This window comes from Strix uralensis, chromosome 3 (assembly GCF_047716275.1).
Source record: "Strix uralensis isolate ZFMK-TIS-50842 chromosome 3, bStrUra1, whole genome shotgun sequence".
NCBI lineage: Eukaryota > Metazoa > Chordata > Aves > Strigiformes > Strigidae > Strix > Strix uralensis.
The window spans coordinates 41,956,420-41,971,112 of NC_133974.1; the positions used below are offsets into that span (position 1 = coordinate 41,956,420).

The window sequence follows — 14,693 nt, forward strand, 5'->3', positions numbered from 1 at the left end:
TGAATGTGGGAGTACGATTTCCAGCATTTACCTTGCATAGGTACGTACCTGTTAACCACACTTTTCCCTGGCAGCACTAAACTTTGCACTGTTATGAGTCAGTTGAGGTATTAGTGTGTGTTTCTAGTGGTGTGGCTAAGATGTAATGAACATCTACAGTTTCTATGAATTTGCTCAGAAATGTCAGCGTGTCAGGAAGATGTTTCCATTCAGATTTTTGCAATGAATATGGAAATCTCTCAGTGACAATGACGTTACAGCTTTTTTTTTTTTTTTTTTTTTAATTTAAGATATAAGAAAACCAAGCAGGGTCTGACCACAGATGTTTTAAGATGCACATAATTGTCAGGGTATTGTTCATGACTCCATCCAAAGTACAGGCAGCCAGGTTAGGTGTAAGGATGGGGACAAACAAGCAATCGTACAGTTCATCTGGAAGCCATCGCTGCACAGGCTGGCACAGAAGCAAACCACCCCACTGCCTGAAAGGCTCATGGAGAAAGATCCCTGTTGTAAGGCTTGCCCTGCACTGTGTGCTGGTTACGGAGGGAAGGAGTGGGAAGCGCTCCTGGGTTATGGAGGTGCTGCTTTGGGATGTGATGGGAGGGTCAGGGAGGCACTGGGAGCGGGGCAGCTGGGCTCAGGGGGTTCAGCTTGCTTCGGTAACATGTCACTGGAAAGCAAATACTCAGGGAGGTGAGATCAAGACTTGGGTGGCTTTTTGCAGATCAAATTATTAAGTGTAGGCCATCTGTATTTCTTGGCTTTTTAATGTGGTTTGTACTATACTGGGCACATCACTGTGCTGGAGGGACAGGGTATGGTGTGTACAATGCTGGTGAAGGAACTGGGTTTTTTCTTCTTGCTTCCATCTTTTCTGTGTTGCTGGCGCGTCCAAACTGTGTCTGTCACACTGAGGGTGTGGGTGAGACTGGTCCAGCAGCACAGGGTGCAGCACCACTTCTCTGATGTCCATTCTTGTGCTGCTTTTGAGACCCAGAAAGTTTTTGTCTTGTTTCTCTGAATAAATGTGCAGCTATTTCCATGTTGCTCCAAACATGTTCACACCTAGAAAGCAAGAAGATGGTAAAAAAAAGCTAACCTGAATCTTTTACCCGGCAATAGTATTGCTTAGGTTATACTTAGAAATCAAAAGTCATTTATCTGGAGTTATTTCCTGGCTTTGACATAACTTTTCTATTAACCTTGGAGAACCCAGGAACTTTCCTGTGCTTTAGAGTCCTTTTCTAAAATGCGTGATATATCCTTGAGCATAATACTCACCTCAAAGGGTATTACAAGAATTACTGCTCATAAAGTGTTTTAAGTTTCATTAATACAAATTACCATAGGAATGCAAATTAAATTCTGCAAGTATCTTCTACTACTACAAATTAACCAACATGGTTTTAATATACCTGAGCTTGTGATCAAAAATGTTTAGTGTAGATCAGTGATCCTGTGGGGTCCAAGAGCTTTGGATACTACTTTGGTGTCACAGAGGATCACAATACCCTATTAACCATTCAGTTAAACAAGGCTACAGCATCTTTTTGTTGCAGAGGTGTGCTGGTGGATATGATATTACAGCATTGGAGTGATGTTCATTACAAGGTCTTGCCCCCAGTATTAAGAAGACGGGGAGTTCATGTGCCGCAACCACCCATGCATTTTCTCCTTGTTGCTGGGAGAGTTTTACTGGTATGAGGATGGAAATTAAATCTTTCAGCTGTTCTGGCGATGGTCTCCCTGCTGAAGCTGCTGGCAAAAATGTCGGTACTCTGAGTGGTGGGATTATGATGGGGAGGGTTTTGTACTATCAGCTAAACTGAGAAAAACAAATCAATTTAGGGAGGCAGCAAAGGCATTAAGCAGTAATAGCTTTTAGTTATTGCTGTTTTGAGATGGATTCAAATGGATAACATAAGGGTGAAAGACATTGTATTCCACTATCAATCTCCAACATCATCTAGTTCCTGTACCAATTATACTTAGACTGTGCAAAGCCTATAATACTGGTAGCTGATAAGGAGCAGTGCAGTGATATTTCAAGAGAAAGAGAAATCTTCTGTATACACACTGGCTATCTTGAAGGTGTATTTCCTGTACTGAAACAATTAAATACCAAAGTGTGAAAAGTACAGGTAAAGCTGAAATCCTCCCAAACTGGGCAGGTTCTGGATCCTACAGCTCAAAGGGATCTGCAGATACATTTTCTGGAATTATGTCAGAAATCTCTTTTGAGCTCCAATGGCTCATTGGATGGGTCAGTGGAACCCGAGAAGAAGAACATGCTCACAAGTTTGCATGATGAGTGCTAAATCTGAATTGTTTCTGGGGTCAGTGGGGCGTGATGTCACACAGCATAGCAGGAGGAACATCATTTCTCGCTGACAGCAAAGATGAGTGTTTCCCAGTAGCAGGTTGTGATCCCTCCCAAAGATGTCCTTGGGATCGTTTGGGGAGGCTGTGAAGCATTTTATACTTGTGAGGGAACAGTCAGCTGCCTTTAATTGCTGATTGCACTCAGTCCTTCCAGGGCAGAGGTTTGTATATTTATATCAGCAGCCAGTAACTATAACCTATTCTTGTTCCCTTGGCCAACACAAGCTGAGCTACTATTAGCAGTGGAGGTAGTTAACCCATCCTTGACTAATTAAAGTCTGGGAAACCCGGGGGGAAGGAGAGAATGAAAGGGAGCCACACAAATACAGGTTAGGCCAAAAGAGAGTTAAGCTCTCAGAAAGTTTACGGATTTTTGTCCCAAACTAGGGGAATGAGGGCACACTGAAAGTAAGCTCCTGTCTACATCCCTCTGCATTGCAACAGAAATGCAATGTCTTCAGGAGGCTCCGAGGGTTTTTTGTGACCCCCTCCCAAAGTGATGATAAGACGAACACTCGGGGAGGAGCTGCTGCAGTGCTTCCGCCTCTGAAACCTTGCTGACGGCAGTGCTGTTTTCTGATCCACAGGTCCAGAGGATGGTATAGCAATAACGTCACCGTCCAGGGAGCTGGGGTCCTTCCTCGCCTGCCTGCATGCTGTTTGAACCGACCTCAAGCCTTTGTTTTTGGACTGAAGAAACCTGAAAACCTTTCTCTCCTAATTCATGAGCCAGCAGGATGTGGTCGCCGTGCTTTCAGAACGCCTACTCGTAGCTGCCTACAAAGGCCAAGTGGAGAATGTGGTGCAGCTTATCAACAAGGGTGCCAAGGTAGCGGTTACCAAGGTAACAAGAGAAAAACGCTTTGCGAAATCCCTGGGAACTAACATAACTCCTAGACCATTGTCTGTGAAAATGCCCTCGTAGCTTTACCATTCTGAATGTGCCTGAGGTTAGTGTTTAGATTTCCTTAAAGTTTGTATTTAATAGCTCATGTGAATTTACAATATAGTGCATGTCTTGTGTTTCTACACTTCCCAGTGGCCACAGCTGTAGTGAACACCAAGTCCTTAGAAATGTAGTGTGTCGGTGGAGGGGCAGTGACATTTTTCAAAGCGTGCATTGACTTTTGAACACTGTGTGGACTGATGAATGGAGTGATTCATCCCTGTCCAGGGAAGGCAGTTCAGAGTGCCCATCTTTCTGGGTGAGGGGATGGGGGAAAGCCACCTGTTGCGGTAGGGTAAAGGTACGCAGAAAGCATTTCGTGCCACTGAAGTCTCTTGGTACAGCAGCCTCACTTATACCCAGTATCTTCGTTGATTCGTGCTGTGTAGTCCCCAGTCAGTTCCAAACTTGGGGGTTGCAAACTGTGTTCCCCGTACCTTCGAGATAAGGTCAGCATCAAAGGATTTCTGCTTAGATATTAAGAGAGTTCAAACTGATATTCACCTATTCCTAACTCTCAACATGTTATAAAAGATACTAGCATGTAAAAGATGAGATAGAATTGGCTGTTGCAGAGAAGGTTTGACCAGCAAAAACCCTTAAAAAGAATTAGGTAAATCAGATCTTTAGAGCTGTAACATAAAATTTGGGATGTCCTGTTTTGATGAACTATTATTCTCCATTGGATCTGTTTTATTTGTATTCCCATATTGGTTTTGAACATAACATATGTATGGGAGCTAATATTTACAGATAGAAAGCAAATGTGAGTACCTTTGATAAGTAATCTGTCCTTTCCTCTTTTTATCTGTCAGTGACAGTTGTTTTCAATCCCTTTGCACTGTTTGAGTTGTAGATAGTATTTATTTTGAAAGCTGGAGTGATCCAAGGACAACCGGTGTTTGTAAGTTTTGTTTGCCAAAATTAAGTGGCCTCTTGTTGGTAGATACAAAGCACAGATGTAATAAACATGAATGGTCCCATAAAGATGCCTGTTTGGTTCTGTTGTCCAAGCAGCTCTGTAGCAGAAGAACAGCTATTAAGGGTAGTCAGTAACAGATCAGAAAATACCGACTTACAGATATCTGAATGGTAGCTCGGGTTTTTTGTGGTTGTGGTTTTAAGATCATGACCTTTGAGACTGCTGAGGGACCTACTGAAAATACACAAACAATTGAAAGGATTCCGTGCTTTGTATAAATTTGTGCATTAATGTAATTTCAAATCCAGCTTCCACAATATTTGAACATAAAATGCAGTGGCGTTTGTAATGGTTGCCAGAATAATCATGCCACTGATTTAACTGTTTCATGGAATTGGTTGCCATAATCCACAATTCCAATACAAAATTGACACTTTCTTATTGTTAAGGTTGTTTATTATGCAATTATCAATGCCTTCTGTTAATTACAATAGGAAGCAAATTGTGTAGATCTGACTTTCAAACACAAAATCATGTTAATTTGATAAAATGCAGATTTGCTAGAGTTGACAAGTTTTTCTTTCCTATACGATATAAGTGGCTTCCTGTTTCTTGCTTTGTTGTTCAACCTTTCTGTGGAAAAATCAAAGCAAAGCTAATTTGGTGGCAAAACTATGCCCAGGTGCAGAGTGTTGGTGTTTCTTTTGGAAAGCCATGCTTGCTGGTGAGCTCTGAGGCCATCCCTGTAGCTGACCTGGTACTGCAGGATTGTAGCTATTCTTTCCTAGAGGTTGTGGGTTGGTCACCCCCATGGGGCCCAGGGTGTTGGTGGGTGGTGACAAAAGCTGTCCCTCTAGTCATTCTGGATGCATCCTGGCATGTCCACAGACAGTGCAGATGAGGTACTTGGGTAGTCCAGTGACGAGCCCAGCTCAGAAGAGCTGAAGTCAGATCAGCAAGACTGTAGAGGGATGCACAGAGGAGTGGAGAGGCTCTCAGATGAGCAACAGAGGCTACGTGTGTGGGGTATTTTGGAGGCACACAGGCACTTACTCCTGTGCTGTGAGCCAGATAGAGGTGAGCTCAGTTGAACCAAGAGGCGTGAGACCAAGCTTCTGCCCTCATCAAAGCCCATCAGTTCAGGCTCAATAATGTCCTGTCCAGGTCTATACAGCATTCAGTTTGCATCTGGCTCTCACCCAGCCAGCTAGCTGCATAGGGAGAACATGTGCATATTTGCCTGTGAAAGGCTGTATAAACATACCCTGGAAGAGCTTGGCTTGCTAATCTGGTGACACACAAAGGCTGGAAGGAGAAAGAGACATTTAAAGTCAAGGACAAGGTTGTCACAGGAGCAAGCGTGTATAAATTAGCCTCAAGTGTATTTAAACTGGAAATTTGAAGGGGTTTTTTAGCCATCAGAGAGCCAGGTTCTTGTGCAGTCTTTCAGTAAACAGAACAGGCACAAAATAAGAACTACTTTCAGGATAGGGGTTGTTAATTTTAGGACGGAAATTAGATGGCATGCTTGTTGTAGTGGAGAACTATTGATCAAGCTTTCAGATAAATTAAAATCCTGAGCCCTCTCCCCTCCCCACAATAAAAATTGTTGCAAAATGAAGCATAAAAATAAATTTATTCACCTGCATGCCTTAGTTCTCTTTTACCTGTATGTCTTCTGCTTTTATTCATAGTTTTCAGTTTGTTCTGTCAAATTAATTTTAAATTCTAGGGATTTGCTTCAAAATAAAAAAAAAGGGGGGGTTTATACTTGTCAGCCAAAATTTCCTGCTGAATTCTATCAGAATTTTATTGGAAGAAGACATGCAGAGACAAAGCTCTTTGGAGGGAGAGAAAAAGTTCCCACATCACTTTAGGCTTTAAATGTATTTCTGATATGCATCTGTAAGCGCAGACCAATTCTTGTGGAAAACACCATGCAGAACCACACCTTGAAGTGACCAGGATCTAGAGCTAAATGCTAGAGAGTTTTTTATTCAAACATAGAGCATAGCTTTATTATTGCAATAGCATATTGAGCATAGCTTAAGAAAAATGAAGGATATTTTCTGTAACAAACCAAGTACTATTAAATGCTGGATAGCTGGCAAGCTCATCCATTTCTGTTTTTATCGTATATATGGAAGGTCATATGATGTGGTCAGTTGCTGCTTCAGTAAACAACAATTCAGTTGCAAAATAGTGTTTTAATTTCTGTCACCTCTGATAGATGATTTCAGAAGAAGTAGTATACGAGAGAAACAAAATTCAATGGAGAATCTGTGTGTCCAGGTGCTCACTTCAGCGTTTCCTTGGGGAGGCACTTGTTTCGTTTTGATCAGCGTTAACTAGCAAGGCATCTGTGCAGGGGAAGTCAATATGGAAGTATGCACCTCTCCCGACTCCAGCAAGGGATGCTGGGGCTCATTCCAGATTTGGGGCCTTTTAAAATATGTAAAGAAGAACTGATGGCCACTAGGTCACACTGCTGTTGACGATCTGACATCGGGGGGCCCAGGGTGGGAGAGGGCTGGTGGCACTGTGTTGCCCATGCATCGAGCACTCATCCTGGTGCTGACATCTCTGCTGCCAATCGTGCGGGGGCCTGGCCAAGACATGGGCTGGTGCTCAGCAGAGGCTTCATGGCTCTGCTCTTCTCAGAGGCCACCTTCTTGACCAGAGTGCTCTGTTGCTGCTCTGCCTGGTAGGACAAAAAGATAATTTCCATCTTTATGCCTTTTTGTCTGACATTCTTCACAGACATGAAATTTATAGCGGTTTTCTTTATGAAAAGGGCAAAAAATACCCCAAACAACTGATTGTACAAATTGGCTGATCCAACAAGCAGGTGCCTTTATAAAGTATTTTGGTGAATAGGCTGCAAAAGCTGGAAAATTAAGAACTGAGCCTGGTATAATTAAGTCTTTTCTTCCAAGCAAGAAAGCTGGTCCCTTCTTTCAGTCCTTTTGTTAGTAGAGCTTTCTTCCAGTAAAGTTATTGACAGCTGCATCTTCGACATGAAAGCTCTGGGACTTCTGCTGAGCTGCTCTGCTTTGCTGTCCTCCCAGGATGTTGTTTTCCTGGGTTATTTTTCTTTTGATTTTGTGAGTTGAGATAGGTTAGGGAGAGGTCTGTGGACCAGTAGGAGTGGCACAGCAGAGTGGTGATAGTGACGTCTCAGATCAGGTCAGCTCTTCTCTCAAAGATGTCTCCAGAACGGTGCCTGGATGTGGTGGTTTGACCTTGGCTAAATGCCAGGTACCCACCAAGTCGCTCTATCACTTCCCCCCCTTCCCACTTTTTTCTCAACAGGGCAAAAAGGGGAAAGAAAATAAGATAGGGAAGAAAACAACCCTTGTGGGTAAAACAACAGCAGTTTTAATATAAGCAAAGCAAAGCAAAGGTCCGCGCACGGAAGCAAAAAAAGAGAAAACAGATTTATTCTCTATTTCCCATGAACAGGCGATGTCGGGCCTTCTCAGAAGCAGGGCTCCAATACACGTAGTGGTTGCCTCGGAGGACCAAGGGTGACCCCACCCCCTTCCTCCTTTCTCCCAGCTTTATACTGAGCAGACGTCATATGGTCTGGAATATCCCTTTGGTCAGTTCGGGTCAGCTGTCCTGGTTGTGTCCCCTCCCAAGATCTTGCCCACCCCGTCCCACTGTGGGGGGGGAAATGTCAGAAAGAGCCTTGGTGCTGTGTAAGCACTACTCAGCAGTAGCCACAACACCAGTGTGCTATCAACACCCTGCCAGCTCCCAGCATAAAACACAGCACCATGAGGGCTGCTACAGGGGAAAACCAATTCCGGCTCAGCCAGATCCAGTACACCGGAGGATGGAGAGAAATGGGATTTCACCTCCCAGGCATCAACTTCAGCTGTATCCCAAGGATGCCTGGCTGAAACAAGGCACTTCTGGGGGAACGGCAGCCCTTAACGTGGGCTTGCTCCATGCCTGGAGATGAAATTTCCAGGTCTGAACCTCTGCACTACACCTCACCAAAACAAAGTGTTACTGGGTGTTGGGTTTCACGGGGGTGTTGCAGCACAGGATGTAGTATTCAATAGCTAGAATTAATTGGGCTAAGAAAAGCAAGCACGCACACAGGAGTGTGCTGCTTCTCTGTTAAACAGGCAGTTTTAATGTAATTTGTATAGCGCCATGGGTTTTATGAATATTTTTTCAAAGGGAAGCAGAATATAGCTTTTCTGCAGGGTGTAGCATTAAGATCATAGTTATAAAATTGAATTCTGCAGAGAAGGGATGATCATTTGGAAAAAAAAACATAGTAATGCAAAAGAGAGTGCTTCTATTTTGATTTGGTAATTGTGTGTGTTTGTTTGATTTAATTTTTGAACTAGTTGTGTTTTGAATCTGCCATACGGCAAAACTTTTGTAATGCTGGGGTACTTGTAGCCTTGTCATCAGGATTTCAACTTTAGAGCACATTGAGTTCTTTGAAACAATATCTTCTTTTCTTCTTTTTTAAGTTAAGACAAACAAAAAAAATAAATATATTTTGGTGTTTTCACATTTTTGTGCTCCTTCAGTTTGAAAAACTACTTGTGTCTGCTTTAAACAATAAATAAAAATAAATGAGACTAGCAAACATTTAGGGACTTGCTGAATGCCTGTTGAGGTCAATGAGAAGCTTTCTGCTGATGAGCAAGCAGGTTATTCATGGAGAACAGTCTAACAAATCATCAGTGTGAACAATGTGACAAGACTTGGTTTTTGTTTTCAAGCTTTCTAATAAAATGTGGATAGGCATGTTTTTGTGTAAGTGCAGAATGGATGAATAAATAACCGTCCTTGTGCAGCACAAGAGCAGGGTAAGATGGATAACTGAATGTACTTGCGTAAAAGTATCTTGCATAAATAAATGCTGGTGCTAAGGCCCCATGTACAGATTTGGTTGTGGAGTGCATACATTGGCAGCTGCTCTAAGAAAATTTTGCTTCTAAATGGTATGTATCGACTGCTGCCTCTCAATGTCTGGAAGTTTGAATACAGATTAAATACAAACAAAAACCCTACCCTTGCATTTTACTGCTGAAATTCATGTGGCTGTTTACTGTGCTTGGCTGCAACCCGATATGCCCCATAGCTATAGCAGCGTGTCACGGTTGTTGGAAGTTGCAGCCTTAGTGCAATAGGTTCCATTTATTTTGTCAATAAGCCCATGACACGGGAGGATTTGTATGATTTGTTGCCTGCTGAAGCAATTATTTACATTTGAATAGAAGTCCAAATTGCATATTTTTTATATGAATGACTGCTTTATCGGTTCATTAATCCCAAGTTGTAGCAGTCCCTCATTTGTATTTCTGTAATAAACCCCAAACCATTACAGTTCATATTTGGAAATGCTCACAAGCTTTTAAATCAGTAATCTGTATGTTAAGCAGTCCCTGGGTTTAGTGTTGTCTCCTTGCAGTGAGCATCTAGGAGACACTCTTGTTTGTCTGTTTCCTTTCCCACGAGGACCCATGTGTGTATTCAGATAAGTCCTCTTTTTGGTGCTGCAGTGGTGAGTGCGAAATGTCTTTATGGACAAGACATGCAGAGGGAAATTTGTCTGTCTGCATTCATCTCTTTTCCCCCTAGATATTTTGGGTAGGATGCATTGCTGTGAGAGAAAAACTTTGTGGGCTGTTGATTTGACTTACAGACATGAAGGTGAGAGCAGCTCTGACTGTTGCTGTTGGGGCTTCCTGCTGTGGGATGGAACCACTGAACGTTTCTCTCCAAAGCTTGCTGTGCTCCAAGTTTGTCATCACAGCATGAGAGGGGCACCCAAATCACCTTGTCTCTCTCTCACAGTTTGTTCTGGATTGGTGTGTGCACACATATGTACATACATACCTGTGTGTATATGCATATGTTTGTGTTGGGAACGTGGGTGGAAGTGTTTTTCTAGTGAGTGCATTGCCCACACTGGAATGCTGTCCAGCTGTATCTCCTGTCTCTGCTCTCATTTTGATGTTACTGGGAAGAAAAAGAAAATCTGGCATTGCCAGTTCTTGCAGGGATACAATTAATCTTGAGATGATCAGTGCCTTTCCAAAAGCCTGAGCCTCTTAATCAGTGTAATGTGCTGGAATTGATCCTCCTTCCCACTCTCCCATCCTAGGTAGGGTCATAGTTTTCATTTATAGTGTTCCTTTATGATGGGAATAGCTCAAGGACTGCATGTATGCAGCAGCTCTGGTCTCTGTAGATCTTTCTCTAGCGGTTTCCAGTAGGTGGGATGCCTCTGAACCTATTTTTTTGGATAGAAAATCTTGAAACACACAAAATTTCTGGAATAAAAACAATCTTCTAGTCTTCCATTTCAGTAACACAATTTTTTTTTTTAAACAAAAATCTGAGTTTTGGGGACCTGGCTGAAGTTTTTGAACACTTGGGGATGATAGTATGGGAAATGCATGGTTAATGTGAATCTCTGTTCGCTGAGTGCTGGGATCAGCCAGGCAACCCTTCCTTGAAGCTCTCCCTGGCCCCGCGGTGGCCTCTTCCAGCGAGTGCCCTCTCCTCCTCCAGCATCCATCTCCTGTGGCTGGCCATGAGCACGGGGAGGCTGCCCAGCTATGGAGAACGGGGAACAGATTGGTCCTAGTGACAGGAGAACTTGGTGTTCCCTGGGGCGAGGGCAGCTTCCTCCAGATAAGCCTGTTCCCCCGGGGCAGCTTTATTTTAATGTGCCTTAAGGCATTGAATGGTCAGGTGAAAGTCCTATGATCTCTATCTTCTGTGGTTTTGCAACCTTTTCTTGTGCTTGTGCCCTGTCAACAGGCACTCTCTGTGTGACAATTGCCTGGGAAGGTGTGTTGGGTGAGGAAAACATGTCCCTCGTATTGAAATAAACTCATACTCTGCTTTCATGGTTTACTTTTAACACAGTACCTTTGGCTGCACATCAGCATTTTTTCAATGGTTAGAGATGGTTATCTTATCAGAAAGTTTCCCTGCTGGGATATAGTCATGTAGTTGATGGTGTTTTCCTTTTAAAGTGCATGACCTGGCCTCAAGTTGGGTTTGTTTGAGACTTTTTCTGCTCCATGCACAGATTGCAATAAATTGTTTTCATGATATATTAGTAACCTGCTGGGAAATGAGATGCCTGGATTAGGTGATGTACTTATTGCCATTAAGTAATGTAGAAAGTCAGAACCCATAAACCTGAACATGCTGGAGCACATACTCGTAATCCAAACATATTGTTCATAGCTGGGAATGATTTGTCAATCTGACTTCTTTTTATTTATTTTTTTTTTTTCCCCCCTCGTGTTGCCTGGAGACTTTTATGCCTCCTGCTATTGAGTTACCTGGAACAGCAGCATAGCCCTGGCTCTTCTCCAGGCTGCTGGAGAAGGAAGCATGCTCAGTGCAGCTCGGTGCCCTTCGCTGTAGGGGCAGGCATTTAGGGACCTGCGGCCAGGTCAAGCAAGAAGCGCCCAGGCAGCAGACTGGATGGCCCCCAGGGGCAGTGGTGGCAGCCGAAAGCGAGCCCTTCCCACCCCTTCCCACGGCAGGAGTGGGAGGTTTCCCAAGTGGGAATGAGCTGCTGCCACTAATGGGAGGCAACGTCTGGGTTTTGAGAGACCCGCATGGCAGAGCACATGAGGACTTTTCCCTTAGGTCTGGCCCTTCAGGTAGATAATGTAGGACAATTAATCAGCGTTTAATGTTTTTGAAGCACAGCACAACTAGTCCATAATGACATAGACATTTTGTCCCCAGCTGTTGTGTATTTCAACACTTGTTTTCCTTTTTGCTCTGAAGAGGCTGAATTCCCAAGGCTCTACCAGCTATGTGGGTATGGGGTTTGCTGTGTGAAAGCAATCCTGTCTTGAGCTTGGTTTATTATTTACTTGAAGTAGCTTTCCTGATGGAGAAGTTGCTTAAAACCTCAGAGAGCTCATGGTTGCCTTCTGCTTACTTCAGGCCACTAGTAGTCAGCTCTTGAGGTGTTTGCTCCTTCTGTAGGGCCATTTATCTTCCTTTGCAGGGTAAATCATTGGGTGGAAAAATAGACAATAGCAGTGGTAATGAAGAAATAGATATTTAATAGGTACAGGTGAAGAATAATGTAACTTATTTATCCCATAAAATGCCTAGTGGAGAAAATGGACTTCTTTGTGAAGATACTCTGTGATTTTAGCAATGGCTGGAATCCTGTTTTCTTAATTGTGATTAAATAAAATTTGCAATTAACAGTTTTGGAGTGTTGCTGCTTGATGGTTCTTAAGGTGTTTCATTCACTTTTCATGTTGATGCTTTCAGATTTTATGTATATATAAAAATGTATGTATATAGATGTGTATATATACACAAACACACACACTTCCTAGAGCAAGAGTTAATTCTTGATTCTCCCCTATGAGTTTTCTTTTTCAGGTTGTAGGGGTTAAATGTTTAGGTAATCGCTTGTTGTAGCTCTCCTCTGTGTCCAGACAATCTCTTCCCTCTGAGTCTTTTTTCACAATCGATTCTTATGCCTCTTTTAGAAGAAGCAGTCTGTTCCCCTTTTTCTGAAATGTTTAATTTTAAATTCTTTCAAAGGATGATAAAGTGGGGCTCAGTTACAAGTAACTATTGTTTTCCTCTTGTCATTTCATGTAGATTTTTGGAACCAATTTGTTGGGACAATGCTTTTTTTTAGAAAATTGATTTTACTGTCAAATTTCAGTCTTTGTTCTTTTTTCTCCTAAAACCATATGTCATGTATCCATCTCATTAATTAAAGCTTTTCTGTCCTTCTGTTTATTAGGGAACCATCCTTGATTACACTATAGATTGAATTTCTCGTGACTATTTTATGCTCTTTTCTCTCATGTGGGTTAGAGCTTGGTAATGTTTAGAAGTAAGTATTGTCTAAAAAAACCTGACGGATCTTTGGCAAAATGCGGTTGGTTGTCACTTGGAGTGACTACAAGCCTTCCTTTTAAGAAGACTGCCTGTCATACAGGACAGTCCAGTAATTCTTATTTCTATTGCAAATATGGTATCTATTACAATATATGAATTAGCCTGCTATTGCAACTTTGTTGTGCAGAGTGAAGTTGAAAGGGGTTGACAGTTCTGCGCTCCAGAGGGACAGAAACCCAAGGGTCATGAATTCTCTTTAGGCATGGACACAAAGCTGGATCCAAATTTGTAAGGAAGTGTCCTTATGTGAATGTAATATTCCTTTTATAGACTATCATCAGGATAAACTGAAATGTTGCAAAAGGGGGAGGAGGAGTTTTCAGCATACATAAAACTAAGGTAGAACCTTTGGTACACTAATATATGTCACTTGCTGCTATTGCAGGTTTCAGAGAGTGAGGTATAAACAGAAGAATGAGGAAAATCAGATAAAATTCTGGTCAATTACCATGCATAAAAATTAATCTTAAAATATTATTATTTTCTTCTCATTCATAGCATGGCCGGACCCCCCTGCATCTTGCTGCCCACAAGGGTCATCTCCACGTTGTCCAGGTTTTGTTGAAGGCAGGTTGTGACCTGGATATTCAGGATGATGTAAGTAGATGCAGCCATCTTGCTTGGGGTGGAGGGGAAAAGGTAATTTGCAAATAACAGTAGACCTTTGCTTCTTTGAAGTGGGATTAAATGAAAGCAAAATCTGTCTCTTTTCTAATTTGGAGAGGTAACCTCTAATTGGACGTTACAAAACTGCATGGGAGACAATGTAAAATGATGTGGTTTTCAACAAATGGCTTGGTCCTCTTGCTCAAGCTGCAGAGCTTTATAAGAGCTCTGGTTGCGCCGGGCGGGTGTGAGTAGCAGTGAAGGTTGTTGTCTGCCACTTGGTGTAGAAATGAAATAAGAGTTCATTGTACCCTGTGGAAACCCCCTGGAGGATGTCAGGTAGGGGACACAATTTGATGTGATGTTTGCCTGAAATGGGAGATTCTTTTTGTGCAGATACATGTTGCAGCGTATCGGGTATTGAGCAGCTGCCCGGAGCACTGTGTGGCGTCGCAGGGAAATTGTCCTGCTGGCAGCTGCACTTGGTGCCGGGGTGGTCGCATCTGTGAGGCTGTTGTGTGCTGAAGCATCAGCACAATGAAACCAGCATTGAATTTAGCAAACGGTAGTTTGTTTTCAATCGGTAAAATATGTTATTGGAATTTCTCAGTTTTCCATGAGAATAGTTCTAATCTTGGACAGGCTTTAAGGCACATTGGAGTGACTGGTAACATAGTTTTAGTTACCTCACTCTGATGAACGAAGGTGTAGGCTGAAATGTGCAACAGCAGTTGAATAACCATGACTTCTTCAGATGCCGTTGCTAACTTCTGATAGCACACTGGAACAAGTTTGAGGAAGGGTTGGTTTTATTCCCCCTGTAATAAAGAAGGTGAAGATTGCTCAAAGGACCTAGAAGTCCAAAGGTGGTTAGTAGAGGCACCTGTATGTGTATTAAAA

General features: G+C 42.6%; 1 protein-coding gene across 5 annotated transcripts in view; it reads left to right on the plus strand.

Moving 5' to 3' along the window:
• ANKRD6 (ankyrin repeat domain 6) overlaps window positions 1-14,693 on the plus strand; it is a 114,962-nt gene that overhangs the window by 73,880 nt on the left and 26,389 nt on the right. For 3 of the 5 annotated variants that reach the window (XM_074862069.1, XM_074862070.1, XM_074862073.1), the window contains exon 1: window positions 13,729-13,784. Coding sequence is in view for 2 of the 5 variants with exons in the window: in XM_074862071.1 (XP_074718172.1) it covers window positions 3,110-3,229; window positions 13,686-13,784 (219 nt within the window). In the remaining 3 variants the exon portion in view is untranslated. Of the gene's footprint in view, window positions 1-2,972; window positions 3,230-13,685; window positions 13,785-14,693 lie in introns of those variants that run through there. The other 2 variants (XM_074862071.1, XM_074862072.1) reach the window with 1 other exon arrangement.